Raw genomic sequence first — 19,252 nt, 5'->3', positions numbered from 1 at the left:
TCGTATTTGCATTCTTCAGTTGATTATCAACAAAAGCATGACAAATTATTTAATATGGTAGCCAATTTACTTACCCTTTCTGGTGCGATAATTCCTGGACAATCGGGCCTGACTAGACGCAATTTTTTTTTTGCCTTAAGAGAGCGTGCTTAACGCGAAACAAAGCATGTTATAGCACACCTTTGGTGATGCAAACAATCAGACATTTCTGCTTCTAATGCTTCTAGGATAGCAGCAGCAGCTCCCGGTGGCGCCACATAAATAACAGTTGCATACCGATCAGTTGCCTTTTTTGCTCTGGCTACCTATTCAATTTTAATTCACATTACATTATCTACTATTGCAATTTTTAATCAATACAAATCAATATAAATTACCGAAGCAAATACTGGCAAACCAAGATGCGTAGTTCCCCCCTTTTTTAGGGAAATACATCCAACCAGTTTGGTACCGTATTCCAAATCATGTTGGTTGTAAAGTACCTTGTATCCTTGGCAAATGACACGTGAATCTGCATTTAATTGTAGATTTCCTCTGATTTTTGCATATTCTGAGCTGCATCGCAACCCGGCGGAGATGCTATCTATTAGAATAATATAAAATTTTTTTATTATTTAAAAATGCACATACGTATGAATGAAAATCAGAAAGTAAAGGTAGTAGTGCAGTTTACGGTACCCAGCCTAAAGTTGGGCCAAGATTTTCGAGTGAGGTATCAAAAGACGCGTATTAATTTCGAGAACAATAATCCGAAGGCGGAAAAGAAAAATTTGTAATAGTCTAGTTGAGGGGTCGACTGCTAATACGCTACCAAGAGGTGTCAAACGACGCGTCTTAACATCAGTATTAATAATCCGAAGGCGGAAAATAAATATTTTAACGCGTTCAAAAGGTATTAACGAAAAACCGAAAAAAGATCCGCGGGTACCTCCGAAACCGGGGGTCGGATCCATAGTATTTTTGCGCAGAACACCTTTCTGCGTTGGCGGCCTTTGGCCGCGCTTATAAAAAATAACCCTGGGCTACGCCATGCCAAGTCCGGGTGTGTGGTATAACCGTGATGCACTATTTTTTTTGTGGGTACACACAACAACAACCACATGGAAATCGCCCACTTCAACTGCAAATATCTCCCGACAGAGAGGGGTCGACTGCTAATACGCTACCAAAGATATCGAGTGAGGTGTCAAAAGACGCGTATAAATCTCGAGAACAATAATCCGAAGGCGGAAAAGAAAAATTGTCTCTGTCCGGAGATATTTGCAGTTGAAGTTGGCGATTTTCATGTGGTTGTTGTTGCGTTCGTACCCACAAAAAAAATTGTGCATCACCGTGGCGGTAGCCACGGTTATACCACACACCCGGATTTGGCATGGCGTAGCCCAGGGTTATTTTTTATAAGCGCGGCCGAAGGCCGCCAACTCAGAAAGGTGTTCTGCGCAAAAATACTATGGATCCGACCCCCGGTTTCGGAGGTACCCGCGGGTCTTTTTTCGGTTTTTCGTTAATATCTTTTGAACGAGTTAATATTTTTTTTTTCTGCCTTCGGATTATTAATACCTACTGATGACAATACGCGTCGTTTGACAACTCTCTCGATATTTTTGGTAGCGTATTAGCAGCCGACCCCTCAACTAGACTATTACCAAGGAGACTCCCCGTTATCGACTTTGTTGGTCCTTTGCCGGATGCAGATCGGGTACGTTCCGGGAACAATTAAGGTACTAGCCCGACCATATCGGGAGCGATTTTGTATGACATGAAACCTTGTAGGCCATCCCGTCGGTTCTATACAACTTAATATGGTAACGAATTAAAAGACGGTGCACCACCTAATTTTTATCAAAAATTATCAAACGAGGAATCAAAAGACGCGCCTCGAGCTCCGTTTTTATTATTATTTGATATTTTTAAATTAGGTGGTGCACCGTCTTGTAAAACGTTACCCTTAATATTATTTTGGGCGAAGGTCGCCAACGCAAAAAGATGGTCTCTGCAACAAAATTTTTAATTTCCATCACATGTCACAACTAAAATTAACTTAATATTATTTTGGGCGAAGGCCGCCAACGCAAAAAGGTGTTCTCTGCAACAAAATTTTTAATTTCCGTCACATGTCACAACTAAAGGCACAAGATATTTTTCGTTGTAAACAATGCTATTTTTTCTCCGTTTCACAGTTTCCCGGAATAATTAATTAACTGTCATTTCGATGACAGCATGAAACGTCGATGTGTTAGTGGAGAGCGAAAAAAGCTTCGAATGTGTGGGTGAACTAGTTACCACCGTCTTGTAGGGTGATAGATATGTGGTGCAGACGTAGAAAACTGTCAATTGACTCAATTACCTTATGATGGCGTTGTTGAAGCCAAGGCGAATCTATACCAGGTGGTGGCAAAGCGAATTCAATGAATTCGCCGTGCAGATGAATGTCAAGTCAAAAGAAAATTTTCATGGATTTCGATTAACTGACATTTTGTTGTACAAGGCTTTGTATGGAAAATTATCAAGAAGAAGCAATCAGCTGACGGGATAACACCACCTGTAATGAATTCGCCTTGGTTGAAGCTAATAAAATGAGAAAGTGGCTTGGAAATAATAGTAATGGTGTCGCTTCTACTGAAGAATTAAATGAGTTATGAAATATTAGCTTTTATTTATCGGATTTTTATCTCAATTATAATTAACTGTTTATATATAAAGAATTTTAAAATATGTAAACAATTTTTTATTTTTTTTAACTTAATTTAGTTTTTAAGATACATGACCGGGGACGCTCTTAAGTCAGGTTGGCCGAGTTGTAAACCACAATATACACTTGAGCATTATCAACTTTTACATAACTATGTTTGTAATTTATGTGAAATATGTTTCTATACTTTTCTCTAATATTCATTTTTTGATGTATAAAAATATTCATTAAAAAAATTTTTTGTAATTAGTAAAACAACTTTTAAATATTAAAATAAAATATTAAATAAGCAAAGAAAACAGCTTTATAAACGTAAACAATTAGTACATAAAATAAGATAAATTTTTAGATTGGGAATGGTAAATAACCGGTAAATTGGTTATACATATATGGTAAAAATGTGTAAATATTTACCCAAAATAAGGGTAAAAAATAGGGAAACAAGCACACAAATTCAATTAAAAATGTACCCGAGCTGTCTTATATAGGTGGGTGGTTATCCATTGCGCTATCGAATTAGTTTTAGTCTGTAATCCAGCGTTTTGCAAAAATCTTTACCCAATAATGCATGCCGTTGCAAAAATTTTAGTTTACCCAGCAAACATTTTAAAACACAAAAAAAGAAAAAATATTTAAATCTGATCGTTTACAGTCGATATGAGCTCATTTGAGAGGCCGGAATGAATGTTTTTCCTTTCTTGCAACGATCGTCCCATATGAGGCTATTAACATATTGTTACGAATATTAGCAAAACTAAGGAGTGCTGCCGTCTCTAAGCCGATGCTAAGCAGTGACGTGATTGCACATCAATAATTCAATCATTATGTATCTACATAAACGAAACAATAACTGCGTCTACATATATGTACCATGTACGTATACGAGCAGCGGAGAGTCAATGCACTAACACATGTATATATCTGAGATACTCCTAAGTATGCAATGAGAAAAACTATAAAATTGTGCAATTGTAGTTACAGCTGAGAAGTTTGAGAGCTAATGGACTAGTAGATTCTGGAAGCGCCTAGAAGATGTATAAAATTGTGCAATTGTAGCAAAGAGTATATATTTGTCAAGAGGCGTCACTCGATACTTTTGTTGTTGCCAAATCAAATTACTCGATGTTTTCTCAAGGTAGTCGTTGGTTTTTTTTATCAGATGTATTTATAAAAACGCCTTCTATACATTTTCGTGGGGTATTTGTGTTTATTTTACTGATTGTATTAAATTAATTAATTAATTCTCTTTCCAAAAATCGTAATTATGCAAAGTCACTTTACCGCATAACTATATAGGATTCAATTAAAAAAAACTAAACAAAACTTCCTTGAGAATCACATTCGACATGACAGGGTTGCTTTGGCAACAACAAAGTATCGAGTGACGCCTCTTAACAAATATATACTCTTTGATTGTAGTTACAGCTGAGAAGTTTGAGAGCTGCTGGACTGGTAGATTCTAGAAGATTCGAAGGTTGAAATCAAAGAGTATAAAAGGCGACAATTGTAGAGGCGCTGGAATTCAGTTTGATTTGAGCTGTCAAGCAGTTTCGATTAAGCGCTATCTAGCGAGCTATAGAAGTATTATTTTGAATAGTAGAGTTTCATTTGAGCTATCAATCAGTTTGGTTGTTAAGCAAAGTATAAGTGTTATTGTGAAGTACTTTAATAAAGGCCATTTTTCCATTATTCAATATTGGAGTTATTTATTCAACAGTTTAGTGATTCGAACTTAGCAGAGGATTGCAAATAAGAGGATTTGCAAATAAATTCGTTACAATTGGTGTCAGAAGAGGAATTGTTGAATAAATTCCAGAGGACTACAAGGACATGGCAAAGTTCAGAAGGAGTTGGAGAGCCGTGGATTGAATACAACCGGCAATAAGATCGAACTTCAAGCACGGCTACGAGAGGTAATGGAGTTGGAAGGAATTGATGTGGACGAGTATGTCTTTTATCCCGATGTGGAAGAGCCAGCGACTAAATTGGAAGAGAAGATAGAGACTCCGAATCCATTGGCGAGTGTAGACACTAACGCGATACTAGCAGTGCTGAAGCAAATGTCGTCACAAATATCAACCGATATGTCAACACAGCTCGAAGTGCAAAAGACAGATTTAACATCTCAACTGGAATCGCAGGAGACACGTTTAACTTCCAAGATGGAAGCACAGGAGGCACGTATTTCAGAAATGTCATCGCAAATGTCATCTCAACTGGAAGAGCAGAAGGCATATATGCCATCCCAGATGGAATCACATGAGACACGTATTTCAGAAATGTCGACACAGATTACATCAAAGTTGGAAACACAACTGAAAGAGCAAGAGGCACGTATATCATCAAAACTCGAAGCGCGTATGGACGAGAAAATAACGCAGTTTGAAGAAAAATTCGAGGCAGAGGTGGATGCTTTGAGAGGTCGTATACAGGAATTGCAACTAATTCGCCCAGTTGTTTCAGCAAGCAATACGAAGGTAAAAACTCCATCTTTTGACGGCTCTGTTCCTTTCCAGGTGTTTAAGATTCAGTTTGAGAAGACCGCAGCAGTGAACAACTGGAGTTCGGAAGATAAAGTTGCTGCACTATTCGTGGCATTGAAAGGATCTGCTGCTGAAATCCTACAAACTATTCCCGAGGGAGAGCGGAACAACTACGAAACATTGATGAGTGCTCTAGAGAGGCGATACGGAAGCGAACACAGGAAGCAGATAAACCAAATAGAGTTGCAAAACCGCTACCAAAAAGCTAATGAAAGGCTTGCACATTTGGCGAATGCCGACGCACCCGTGGAATACACTGAAAGGGTAAAGATTCAGAGCTTTATAAATGGCATACGAGATGTGGAAACGAAGCGGGCTACATATGCGAATCCAAAACTAACATTTGCTGAAACGGTATCGCATGCTCTGATTCAGGAAACAGCGTCGCTTCTGTGTAAGCCAGTTTTCAAAGCACGCCGTATGGAAGTAGAAAGACCAGAGTGGGTAGACACAATTTTGGAAGCACTGAAGGGATCTCAGCAGAAGAATGCCGGAGTTATTAAATGTTTCAAGTGCGGCAACCCAGGTCACATTGCACGTCATTGCGATCTTGGTCCTAATAGTTCCAACAATGTGGGTGGCCGTAAACGCAAAGCTGGCGGAAATGAGCAAGAGCGTGTCGGATGTAAAGAACGAAAACTTGCACCGGCTATTGAATGTCCTGTGATATCTGTGTCGCAGATTGGAAGGAAATCAAGCAGTCTTACCATCAGAGGGAATGTGGATGGTAAAGAGCGTGTACTGACTGTAGATACGGGGGCATCTCATTCCTTGATTCGATCTGATTTGGTCTACAGGAGAGTAAAGTCATTACCTGGAGCAAGGTTGCGTACGGTCACAGGCGAGTATAATCAAGTCCAAGGCGAAGTGGTATGTGAGGTATTAATTGGAAAAGTCATGGTTCTACACAAATTCGTTGTGGCGGAGATCGTTGATGAAGTCATATTGGGAGTGGACTTCTTGGTTGACCATGACATAAGGATCGATATGCGGAGAAAAATTATGCGTTATAAGAACCAGTACATACCACTTAACTTTAGTTTGGAAAAAGGGTTCAGCAGTAATCGGGTACTGGTGGAAAAGACTCGAAAAAGACCACGAAAGTCAAAGGCAAAGGTTGATAGATCGAATGGGCCAAATAAATCAAAATCAAAAGTACCTGCGAGAGAAACACTGGCATTGACAAAACCTAAAAGACGCAGGAAAACGAAGCAACGAATTTCCGAGAAAGAATGCGAGGGTAGTTTCAAGCCAGAGCGCACTACTGTGGGGAAATGTGGGAACGATACTGATTATGCAAAGCAAATCCGTCCAGCGCAAGCTCTACGAAGTAGTTCATCGGCCAAACAACAGAGTGTGAAGGAACGAACCAGGGAATTGAGTAGTACGATGAAACACAGGTACCATGAGAACAATAATTCGAAAGGTTTCTTGGCGGGAGATTTGGTACTGTTATACAACCCTCACCGGCGGAAAGGTGTTCCATCCAAATTTCGGTGCAGTTGGGAAGGCCCGTACAAGGTTGTAAAGAAGATCAGTGACACCATCTACTGCATACAAACCATTGAGAAACCACGGAGTAGAAGAGTGGTACATTTGGCGATGATAGCAGCGTTTAGATCGAGAGATTTGCCTGATCGGGACGATCAGACTTAGGTGGAGGGCAGTGTTACGAATATTAGCAAAACTAAGGAGTGCTGTCGTCTCTAAGCCGATGCTAAGCAGTGACGTGAATGCATATCAATAATTCAATCATTATGTATCTACATAAACGAAACAATAACTGCGTCTATATATATGTACCATGTACGTATACCAGCAGCGGAGAGTCAATGCACTAAAACATGCAAATATCTGAGATACTCCTATAAGTATGCAATGAGAAAAACTATAAAATTGTGCAATTGTAGTTACAGCTGAGAAGTTTGAGAGCTACTGGACTAGTATATTCTGGAAGCGCCTAGAAGATGTATAAAATTGTGCAATTGTAGTTACAGCTGAGAAGTTTGAGAGTTGCTGGACTAGTAGATTCTAGAAGATGCGAAGGTTGAAATCAAAGAGTATAAAAGGCGACAATTGTAGAGGCGCTGGAATTCAGTTTGATTTGAGCTGTCAAGCAGTTTCGATTAAGCGCTATCTAGTATTATTTTGAATAGTAGAGTTTCATTTGAGCTATCAATCAGTTTGGTTGTTAAGCAAAGTATAAGTGTGATTGTGAAGTACTTTAATAAAGGCCATTTTTCCATTATTCAATATTGGAGTTATTTATTCAAAAGTTTAGTGATTCGAACTTAGCAGAGGATTGCAAATAAGAGGATTTGCAAGTAAATTCGTTACAATATGTATATCATTTGAGCCTACATCTGAATAAGAGTCCGATATGAATCTTAAAAGGCTTTTAAACAGCTCATATTTAGCATCTACTGGCACTCTTTAAGGCAACATTTATAACTGTAAATAACTCTTATTAAACGACACCTATTTTGCCTATTTACTATGCATCGTCCACACTTATTGGAGGCATATAGGTAGGGTTCGTCACACCAGGACAAAGTGCGGTAATTTTGCTGTCACATTAAATAATGTTCAAATTCCTTACATTTTTAAGATGCAGATGACTGTGAATAGGTGTCCATGAGCGGAAAAGCGTCGATGCCAATACAAAAAACGAATAGCGGGGGTAACAAAAATGTACAAATGTAATTCATTAAAAAAAAATATCAATATTTGTTCCAAACTCGCTTTGATAAATATAAATTTTTGATAAATAATAATTTTTAATAATTTTTCTGATTCCCACATTTCCCACTTATTTTGGGCTCATTTCAGATTCTTAATATGTATATGAGTCTGTTATGATTCAAATTTGATGAAATTATGAACAAACGAAAAATATTAAAATTAGTAAATTATCTAGACAGCGCCGAAATAAAATTTCAGAAATTTTCTGCGATAATTTATTCTAAATAAAAATTTAGTTCAATTAATACAAATTTGATTTCTATCTTATCCTTATTGGAGTTTTTTACAACAATTTTCTCCCCTATGTTTTCCGCTTCGGATATGTGTCAAAAGTTCTTCCTAAAAGCCTTTAAATAGTGTCACTATAGGACTCAAAATTAGCAGTATATGAGGCCAATAAGGCTCAAATATAATATCGGGAAGAGACTCATATTAGAGGCAAAATATAAGCGTGCTTGGAGTCATATCAAATTCAGTTCAGGCACCTAAATGAGTTCGTAATACTTAGCCTTGATTATACTCCACTTAGCGCATACAATCTGGCATCATAATCAATAAATGTCAATTTGTATAACAAAATGTCAAAATGAAATGGAAACAAACAAATGGCATCTCAAAATGTAAACGTCACTTAGAACTTACATTGAAAATCAAAATTCAACAGACTTCTAAGTCAAGTTAAGTGTTGCTAAGTTTTGAGTAATCAGTAACATGCAATGTTCATTTAACAGAACTGTAAGTGACAGTTCTCAAGCCAAGTCAAGTCTATGCTAAGTATCAGTAATGGTGCCTTTAGTTGCCAAGTCAAGTGTATGTAAAGTATTGTTACGAATATTAGCAAAACTAAGGAGTGCTGCCATCTCCAGGCCGATGCTAAGCAGTGACGTGAATTCACATCAATAATTCAATCATTATGTATCTACATAAACGAATCAATAATTGCGTCTACACATATGTACACATTCCGACGAGCAACATTTACATACAAGGCAGCGAGAGATGAGATGTCACACACAGATGAATTCACTTATACGCTTATGTGTGTGCGGGAGACTGTAAACTACAAACTCACATATGTACAGCTGAGAAGCGCTAAAAAGTAGACAATTGTAAACAAGTAGAAACTATATGAGAACTATACACACACGAATATAGTTGGTAAGTTCTGGAAATAGAAGAGCCTAGATGTATGCAGCGTAAACTATAAAAGCGGCACAACCGAGTAAGAAGTAGTTCAGTTTGATTTGAGTTGTCAAGCAGTTTGATTAAGACGATATCTAGCGAGCAAAAGCAGTGTTATTTTGAATAGTAGAGTTTCATTGAGCTATCAATCAGTGTGGTTATTAAGCAAGCTATTCGTTGCACAGTTTGTTATTGTGAAGTACTTTAATAAAGGCCATTTTGCATTATTACAAATTGGAGTTATTTATTCAACAGTTTAGTGATTCGAACTTAGCAGAGGATTGCAAATAAGAGGAATTGCAAGTAAAATTCGTTACAATTGGTGTCAGAAGAGGAATTGTTGAATAAATTCTAGAGGACAACAAGGACATGGCAAAGTTAAGTGAATTGAAGATCCCGCAACTGAAGAAGGAGTTGGAGAGCCGTGGATTGAATACAAGCGGCGTTAAACTCGAACTTCAGGCACGGCTACGAGAAGCAATGGAAGCAGAAGGAATTGATGTGGAAGAGCATGTCTTTCATCTTGATGGCGAGGAGACAACAAAAATTGAAGAGAAAAATGAAACACCGCAGACAATGGCGAACACAGACCTGAACATGATATTGGCTGCAATATCGGCACAAATGTCCGAAATGTCATCACAAATATCCACAAATATGTCATCACAGCTGGAAGAACAAAAGACATATATGGCAACCCAACTGAAAGAACAAGAGACACGCATAACAGTACAACTAGAAGCACAAGAGGCGCGTATATTATCAAAACTCGAAGCGCGCATGGACGAAAAAATAATGCAGTTTGAAGAAAAATTCGAGGCAGAGGTGGATGCGTTGAGAGGTCGTATACAGGAATTGCAACTTAATCGGCCGGCTGCTTCAGCGAGTAATACAAAGGTAAAAACTCCATCTTTTGACGGTTCTGTTCCTTTCCAGGTCTTCAAGCTTCAGTTTGAGAAGACCGCAGCAGTGAACAACTGGAATGCGGAAGATAAAGTTGCTGCACTGTTCATGGCGTTGAAAGGGCCTGCAGATGAGATTTTACAAACCATTCCAGAGGGCGAACGGAACTGTTATGAAGCATTGGTGGGCGCTCTAGAGAGACGATACGGAACTGAGCATAGGAGACAGATATACCAAATGGAGTTGCTGAACCGCTTCCAGAAGCCTGGTGAAACATTGCAAGAGTTTGCGTCGGATATTGAAAGGCTAGCACATTTAGCGAATGCGGACGCACCCGTGGAATACACTGAAAGGGTAAAAATCCAGAGCTTCATAAATGGCATACGAGATGTGGAAACGAAGCGGGCTACATACGCAAACCCAAAGCCAACATTCGCAGAAACAGTGTCACAAGCTCTGATTCAGGAAACAGCGTCGCTTCTGTGTAAGCCAGTTTTCAAAGCACGCCGTGTGGAAGTAGAAAGGCCAGAGTGGGTAGACGCAATATTGGAGGCGCTGAAAGGATCACAAAAGCGGAGTGAAAAAGTTATCAAATGCTTCAAATGCGGGAAGTCCGGTCACATTGCACGTCATTGCGATCTTGGTCCTAACAGTTCCAACAATGTGGGTGGCCGTAAACGCAAAGCTGGAGGAGATGAGCAAGAGCGAGTAAGAGATAAAGAACGAAAACTTGCCCCAGCTATTGAATTTCCTGTGATATCTGTGTCGCAAATTGGAAGGAAATCAAGCAGTCTTACCGTCAGAGGGAATGTGGATGGCAAAGAGCGTGTACTGACTGTAGATACGGGCGCATCTCATTCCTTGATTCGATCTGATTTGGTCTACAAGAGAGTAAAGTCATTACCTGGAGCGAGGTTGCGTACGGTCACAGGCGAATATAACCAAGTCCAGGGAGAAGTAATATGTGAAGTCCTAATTGGGAAGGTCATGGTTCTACACAAATTCGTTGTGGCGGATCTCGTTGATGAAGTCATATTGGGAGTGGACTTCTTAGTTGACCATGACATCAAGATCGATATGCAGAAAAGGGTGATGCATTATAAGAACCAGGATGTGCCAATTAACTTCAGTTTGGAAAAAGGTTTCAGCAGTAATCGAGTACTGGTGGAGAAAAGTCGACAAAGGCCACGAAAGTCAAAGGTAAAGGTTGATGAAACGAATGGGCCAAACAAAGCGAAATCAAAAGTACCTGCGAGAAAAACACCGGCATTGACAAACCCAAATGGACGCACTAAAACGACTGCAAGAATTTTGCAGGAAGCATGCAAGGGTGGTTTCAAGCCATCGCGCACTTCTCTTGGGAAACGGCGGAACGATACTGTCAAGCCAATCCGTCAAGCGCAAGCTCTGCGAAGTAGTCCATTGGTCAAACAACAGAGTGCGAGGGAACGACTAAGGATAATGAGTAGTAAGATCAAACGCAGGGACAATGAGAACAATAATTCGGAAGGGTTCTTGGAGGGAGATTTGGTACGCTTAAACAACCCTCACCGGCGGAAAGGTGTTCCAGCCAAATTTCGGTGCAGTTGGAAAGGCCCGTACAAAGTTGTGAAGAAGATCAGTGATACCATCTACCGCATACAAACCACTGGGAAACCACGAATTAGAAGAGTGGTACGTTTGGAGATGCTAGCGGCAGTTAGATCGGGAGATTTGTCTGATCGGGACGATCAGACTTAGGTGGAGGGCAGTGTTACGAATATTAGCAAAACTAAGGAGTGCTGCCATCTCCAGGCCGATGCTAAGCAGTGACGTGAATTCACATCAATAATTCAATCATTATGTATCTACATAAACGAATCAATAATTACGTCTACACATATGTACACATTCCGACGAGCAACATTTACATACAAGGCAGCGAGAGATGAGATGTCACACACAGATGAATTCACTTATACGCTTATGTGTGTGCGGGAGACTGTAAACTACAAACTCACATATGTACAGCTGAGAAGCGCTAAAAAGTAGACAATTGTAAACAAGTAGAAACTATATGAGAACTATACACACACGAATATAGTTGGTAAGTTCTGGAAATAGAAGAGCCTAGATGTATGCAGCGTAAACTATAAAAGCGGCACAACCGAGTAAGAAGTAGTTCAGTTTGATTTGAGTTGTCAAGCAGTTTGATTAAGACGATATCTAGCGAGCAAAAGCAGTGTTATTTTGAATAGTAGAGTTTCATTGAGCTATCAATCAGTGTGGTTATTAAGCAAGCTATTCGTTGCACAGTTTGTTATTGTGAAGTACTTTAATAAAGGCCATTTTGCATTATTACAAATTGGAGTTATTTATTCAACAGTTTAGTGATTCGAACTTAGCAGAGGATTGCAAATAAGAGGAATTGCAAGTAAAATTCGTTACAGTATACATAAGTAATGGAAGCTATATTCATTTTTTATTTTGGACAAATTTCCGTTCTAATTTTTTTTTTTATTATAATCATATCGTTTCTTGAAGTTGCCTTTGTAAAATGGTATGGCCGATTTTTCTTTCGTGGACGCTTCACCTAATATTTTCTTAACTATCCCCATATTAGCAATGTTTGTAAGTATTGTGAACTTTTTTTGATTGCAACAACAAATTGTCTCCGCGGTGTATCCCGGTTAGTGTGCCGAGCGTTCGTAAGTGTATGCCCCATGGTATGGAACCCACCATTTGCAACAAGGCTTCCAAATATGCTATCCCATTTCTAATGCCTAGCGTCAAAAATCCGCTCTGAATGGGGCAATCATCATCCCTTATATAATGCATAAAACTGACTCTGAAAAGAGTCATATAAGAAGTAATTTATGAGAGTAATACGAGTCTGCTAGAACTCGTAATTAAAGGTCTGATCGGACTCCTATTTAGAATATGTTTTCTAAAGGGAAATGATTTTTCACTTACATAAATACTGTTTCCAACCGAAGAAGTTTTAAGGATATTGCCTCTTATCTACCTTGTCACCAAACGACTACACAGGGTATATATTGTAACGAATTTACTGCAATTTCTCTTATTTGCAACCTTCTGCTAACGTTCGAATCACTAAACTGTTGAATAAATAACTCCACTTTTCAATAATGCAAAATGGCCTTTATTAAAGTTCTTCACAATAACACTACTATTGCTCACCAGATAGCGTCTTAAATCAAACTTATTGTCGCGCCTCTACTGTTGCGGCCTTTTATACTCTGTGATTTCTCGTTTGCATACTTCTAGGCTCTTCCAGAATTTACTTAGTTACTGCTATATAATTATAACTACAGATGCACGTGTATAGCTTCTCATATGCGCGTGTATTTGTGAGCGACACTTCCACAATTATAATTGCATACTTTTGGGAGCATCTTAGATAAGATATCTGCATGTGTTTGTGCGTCTCTTCTCCGCTGCCTGTACGTACATATGTGTAGACATAATGATTCATCTATTGATGTGCATACAAGTCACTGCTTGGCATCGGCTTAGAGATGATAGTGTCCCTTAGTGTTGCTAATATACGTCACAATATCAATAGCAGGGATGAGAACGTTGTATGTTATGAGCAGCTTGAACATCAGGTCATTGATAATAAGACATTTTCCCGTCATGTGTGGACTGTTGTACCAAACTTCAACATCCTGCATCAGTTATGACGACGTAAAATATTAAATTATGATTTAAAACCTGCAAGAAAAGTAACTTGACGGGAGTTTTGCCAGTGACTTCAATTACAACCATAATTTAAGATCTGTGTGATCCTGACTGATGCTGGAGTTTAAGGTCGTGTGATGGTATTTACGAATGCCGGGAAAGTTTCTTATGGCAATTTGCAGTTCAAGCACCTCACGCCTTCCGTAGGAAGCCTCCGGAAGGCTCCATGACCAAAATCCGTTTTCCAAAAAGTATCAAATAATATACAAAAATTTTATGAAATATACATGCTAATCGTAAATATAAAGAATACCGAATGATTTTAAGCTTTTTATCAGTTTTGGATAGACAAAACATCATTCTTTAAAATGGCATACACACTTTTTGGAATATACATGGATTTGTGTGGTAAATACACACAATTTCATTAATCGGTTGAGAAATACATAAGTTACAGTAATATTAGACAACAATTGCCAAGTAATATTTCTGCGTCGTTTGGATACAATTTTATATTTTTTTCAATTTTTGTTTTCATGAAAATTTAGTAACTCGAGTCAGTTTTGAATCAGGGGCCGAAACTGTTATTCCTTTTATAATATAATTCCTTGCAAAACTATTAATTTTGGACTTTTAATATGTTTGGATCAAGATAAAAATTATTTTCGGATTTTTATTTTTTGAGTCCGATAGAACTAGTTAAACTCGGACTTTTATTTTTTAGGGCCAAAATAAAAGTCCCGCTTGATATCAAAGAAACGGCTTATCCGAAACAAACAATTTTTTTTTTAATCCGGATAAGCCGTTTCTTTGTTATCAAGCCGGGCTTTTATTTTGGCCTTAAAAAATAAAAGTCCGGATTTAACTTTTATTTCCGGACTTTTATTTTTAAAAGTCCGAGTTTAACTAGTTCTATCGGACTAAAAAATAAAAATACAGATTTTACTTTTATATGTGGACTTTTATGAAAAAAGTTCGAAAAATAAAAAGGATGCATGATTCGACATGATATTGCTATAGGGATACCTGGGAACTCAAACATTTTCACCTAGGACAATTTTTTGACCAGGACTTTTTCGACTCCGAAAAAAAAATAATTATTATTTTCCGTCCCTGTTTTGAATATATCTAAGAGAATTAATACTCATTGAACTCATAAATAATTTTCAATCCTCACGCAAGTCAACACAAAGTTATAGGCTCGTTAGGGTCCTAAGATACGAAAAACGGTTTTTTTTAACTAACGATTTTGGAGGTATCCGGGATAAATCTTGTATGCAGTCATTGTTAGATCTTCAAGATATACTAGGAAAATGGTATCACTTCCTAGGTATTTTTTTACACTTACGGTCAAAAAAAAAAAAAAAGCCGAGGAGGAAAATGTGTTCCCCTTTGCGGAATTTCTGCAGTCACTACAGCCGCGTAACGAAACTTTTTAGTTATTCTGGTTAACATCGATTATTCCTTAACTAATTATGTGGTATCTCAAAGCGAGAAAGTTAGAAAGTCCCTATCAGTTTTCGTAAAATAAACTATATTTCATATTAAAAAATTAACATAATTGTCTAAAAAGATCAAATCACGCAAAATATGAAAAACGTCGGCGGAGAACATTATACTGAATTATCCTTAAGGAGATTCTGGACGAAATATATTGAAAAGGTGACTTTATCTACTCGTTATCGAAGTGGACGACCACGAAAGACCACTGAACGCGTTAATAGGAATGGCGTAGGGCTGATTACATTCAACACGACGACTGTAGCCAAGCATTGGCTTCTTGATTACTTTGAAAGCGGCAGCCACCAATATAAATTACAGCAAACAGTAGCGAAAAATTTAAAAAAAAATATTAATTATGTTTAAAAAACGCCAATAACGCCCCGATTCTAGTGTGGTAACAACATTCTTTACCACGGTAACGAAATCATGTGGAAACTTTTACACCCTTTTGGTATTCTATCCGCGAAAGTAGCCGGATAATTTTTTACCCACAAAAGTAGGTGGTTACACCGAAATAACCAAACAACAGCTGTTGTTTAGAAAAAAGGCAAAACTGAAAAATAAAGAATTGTAAGCGCAAATAAGTAAAGATAATAGTAAAAAAGTGTTGCCTCTTGCTATATATATATATTTGTTTACATTATGTACTTTCACAGAATAAATTACAATATAACTATGTAAAATCTTATGCATGTATGTACATATATACACATCGTCTCGTTTATTTGTTAACCTCGTATCTACGAGTGACACATTTTCGGTAAAGCCATGGCGGAACCATACAAGGTGGCAGCATGGTGACATACCTACAAACATAAATAAAAATTCCATGTACTTTGTTTTTGTAAATTTGATGGACGAATGTGAAAATCGAACTGCGCCGGAAGTTGATGTATCAAATCAAATAAAAAAGTATATTCAGCTGTCGCATGCTCCCACTTTGTACCGTTCCGCCATGGATAAAGCGAAGAAAACCAACTTTTAAATTTCACCACAGACATTGGTGAGTTTTTCGATGATGACAGCGTTACCACTTTGGCCAGAATCGCGAATAAAAGAACTGGTAACGATTTTCGGTTACATAATGTTCTGGGGACTATTTTACCGGTAACGCTCAGAATCGGCCCGTAAGAATGATTTTAACTTTTGATATCTGTTATTTACTTAGATTTTAGCTTTTATTGACAAAATAAAAAGGACGCCATTCACTGTCGCTTCCCAAAAATAGAATTAGGTTTAATCTGGCTACAACGGCTTTCGTGATTGATTGTCGTGCTGCTCTGTCGCGCCGAAAATAACAACACTCATGTAAAAATAATATGACAGATGTGGCGGCTACACCGCCGTCGTGAATGTAATCAGCCCTAGTTCCAGACACTTACTCTGAGTTGAAGGGTAGTATAAACATGAAAACTATAATATTGTTGGTCCGCCGTCACTTGAGGTAAACTTATTAGTTGTCCCTGGCTAGAATAAAACCAGCTTCTTACCACAAAAATCCTTCCCCCCACTAAGCTGGTTCTGCGGAAAAATAAACTGGCCTCGAAGCGACTGGGGACGAGTCATATACTCTGATTAGCGTAAAATAAATATATATTGTAACGAATTTAGTTGAAAATCCTCTTATTTGCAATGCTTTGCTAAGTTCGAATCACTAAACTGTTGAATGAATAACTCCAATATGTAATAATGCAAAATGGCCTTTATTAAAGTACTTCACAATAACACTCAAACTGTGCAACGAATAGCTTGCTTAATAACCAAACTGATTGATAGCTCAAATGAAACTCTACTATTCAAAACAATACTGCTCTTGCTCGCTAGATAGCGTCTTAGTCGAAACTGCTTGACAACTCAAATCAAACTGAATTCCAGCGCCTCTACAATTGCCGCCTTTTATACTCTTGGATTTCAACGTTCGCATCTTCTAGGCGCTTCCAGAATCTACTAGTCCAGCAGCTCTCAAACTTCTCAGCTGTAACTACAATTGCACAATTTTATAGTTTTTCTCATTGCATACTTTCAGGAGTATCTCAGATATATGCATGTGTTTGTGCATTGACTCTCCGCACGCTCTTGCTCATTTCCCCCAGCTTTGCGTTTACGGCCACCCTCATTGTTGGAACTATTAGGACCAAGATCGCAATGACGTGCAATGTGACCGGACTTCCCGAATTTGAAGCATTTGGTAACTTTTTCACTCCGCTTTTGCGATCATTTCAGCGCCTCCAATATTGCGTCTACGTGCTTTGAAAACTGGCTTACACAGAAGCGACGCTGTTTCCTGAATAAGAGCTTGTGACACCGTTTCTGCGAATGTTGGCTTTGGGTTTGCGTATGTAGCTCGCTTTGTTTCGACGTGCCGTATGCCATTTATAAAGCTCTGAATCTTTACCCTTTCAGTGTACTCCACGGGTGCGTCCGCATTCGCTAAATGTGCTAGCCTTTCAATATCCGACGCAAACTCTTGCAATGTTTCACCAGGCCTCTGGAAGCGGCTCATCAACTGCATTTGGTATATCTATTTTCTATGCTCGCTTCCATAACGTCGTTCTACAGCAGCCATCAATGCTTCATAATTGTTCCGCTCTCCTTCGGGAATCGTCTGTAGGATTTCCGCTGCTGGCCCCTTCAATGCCACGAACAGTGCAGCAACTTTATCTTCAGTATTCCAGTTGTTTACTGTTGCGGTCTTCTCAAATTGTAGATTAAAGACCTGGAAAGGAAGAGAACCGTCAAAGGATGGTGTTTTTACCTTTGGATTACTCGTTGAAACTGCTGGGCGATTTAGTTGCAACTACTCGATACGTCCTCTGAAAGCATCCACCTCGGCCTAGATTTCTTCTTCAAACTGTAAAATTTTTGTATCTTGCGCCTCCAACTTCGAGGAAATACGCGTTTCTTGCTCTTCCAGTTGAGCAGAGATCTGCGATGATATCTGTGCTGAAATTTGCGCCGACATTTCGGATATCCGTGCCTCTTGTGCTTCAATCTTCGCTGTTATACGGTTCTCCTGCGATTCCAGCTGAGATGACATTTGCGACGACATTTCGGATATACGCGTTTCTTGTGCTTCTATCTTCAATGTTATTTCTGACGACATTTCTGCAATATGTGTCTTCTGTTCTTCCATCTTGGATGTTAATCGTGTCTCCTGCGATTCCAGCTGAGATGGCACTGTCGATGTTTGAGCAGTTATTGCAGCCAATATCATGTTCAAGTCTGTGCTGGTAACTGTCTGCGATGTTTCGTTTTTCTCTTCAATTTTTGTTGTCTCCTCGCCATCAAGATGAAAGACATACTCTTCCACATCAATTCCCTCTGCTTCCATTGCCTCTCGTAGCCGTGCCTGAAGTTCGAGTTTAACGCCGCTTGTATTCAATCCACGACTCTCCAACTCCTTCTTTAGTTGCTGGATCTTCAATTCACTGAACTTTGCCATGTCCTTGTTGTCCTCTGGAATTTATTCAACAATTCCTCTTCTGACACCAGTTGTAACGAATTTACTTGAAAATCCTCTTATTTGCAATCCTCTGCTAAGTTCGAATCACTAAACTGTTGAATAAATAACTCCAATATGTAATAATGCAAAATGGCCTTTATTAAAGTACTTCACAATAACACTCAAACTGTGCAACGAATAGATTGCTTAATAACCAAACTGATTGATAGCTCAAATGAAACTCGACTATTCAAAATAATACTGCTCTTGCTCGCTAGATAGCGTCTTAGTCGAAACTGCTTGACAACTCAAATCAAACTGAATTCCAGCGCCTCTACAATTGCCGCCTTTTATACTCTTGGATTTCACCGTTCGCATCTTCTAGGCGCTTCCAGAATCCACTAGTCCAGCAGCTCTCAAACTTCTCAGCTGTAACTACAATTGCACAATTTTATAGTTTTTCTCATTGCATACTTTCAGGAGTATCTCAGATATATGCATGTGTTTGTGCATTGACTCTCCGCTGCTCGTATACGTACATGGTACATATGTGTAGACGTAATT

General features: G+C 38.6%; 2 protein-coding genes across 7 annotated transcripts in view; one reads left to right on the top strand and one right to left on the bottom strand.

The window, feature by feature from the left end:
- Nucleotides 1–19,252, bottom strand: part of LOC137236590 (succinate--CoA ligase [ADP/GDP-forming] subunit alpha, mitochondrial-like) — a 182,236-nt gene that overhangs the window by 5,132 nt on the left and 157,852 nt on the right. For all 5 annotated transcript variants that reach the window (XM_067759368.1, XM_067759366.1, XM_067759364.1 and 2 more), the window contains exons 4-5: nt 378–583; nt 75–305 (exon numbers count right to left, since the gene is read on the bottom strand). In XM_067759368.1, coding sequence (XP_067615469.1) covers nt 150–305; nt 378–583 — 362 coding nt within the window. In that variant the 3' untranslated portion in view covers nt 75–149. The remainder of the gene's footprint in view (nt 1–74; nt 306–377; nt 584–19,252) is intronic.
- The window catches only part of rtet (major facilitator superfamily domain-containing protein rtet), a 93,653-nt gene that overhangs the window by 55,931 nt on the left and 18,470 nt on the right, over nt 1–19,252 (top strand). The window lies entirely within an intron of this gene.

Source organism: Eurosta solidaginis, chromosome 1 (assembly GCF_040869045.1).
Source record: "Eurosta solidaginis isolate ZX-2024a chromosome 1, ASM4086904v1, whole genome shotgun sequence".
Classification (NCBI taxonomy): domain Eukaryota; kingdom Metazoa; phylum Arthropoda; class Insecta; order Diptera; family Tephritidae; genus Eurosta; species Eurosta solidaginis.
Note: the sequence above shows the minus strand (reverse complement) of the source record. Positions and strands in the feature narration are given on the sequence as shown.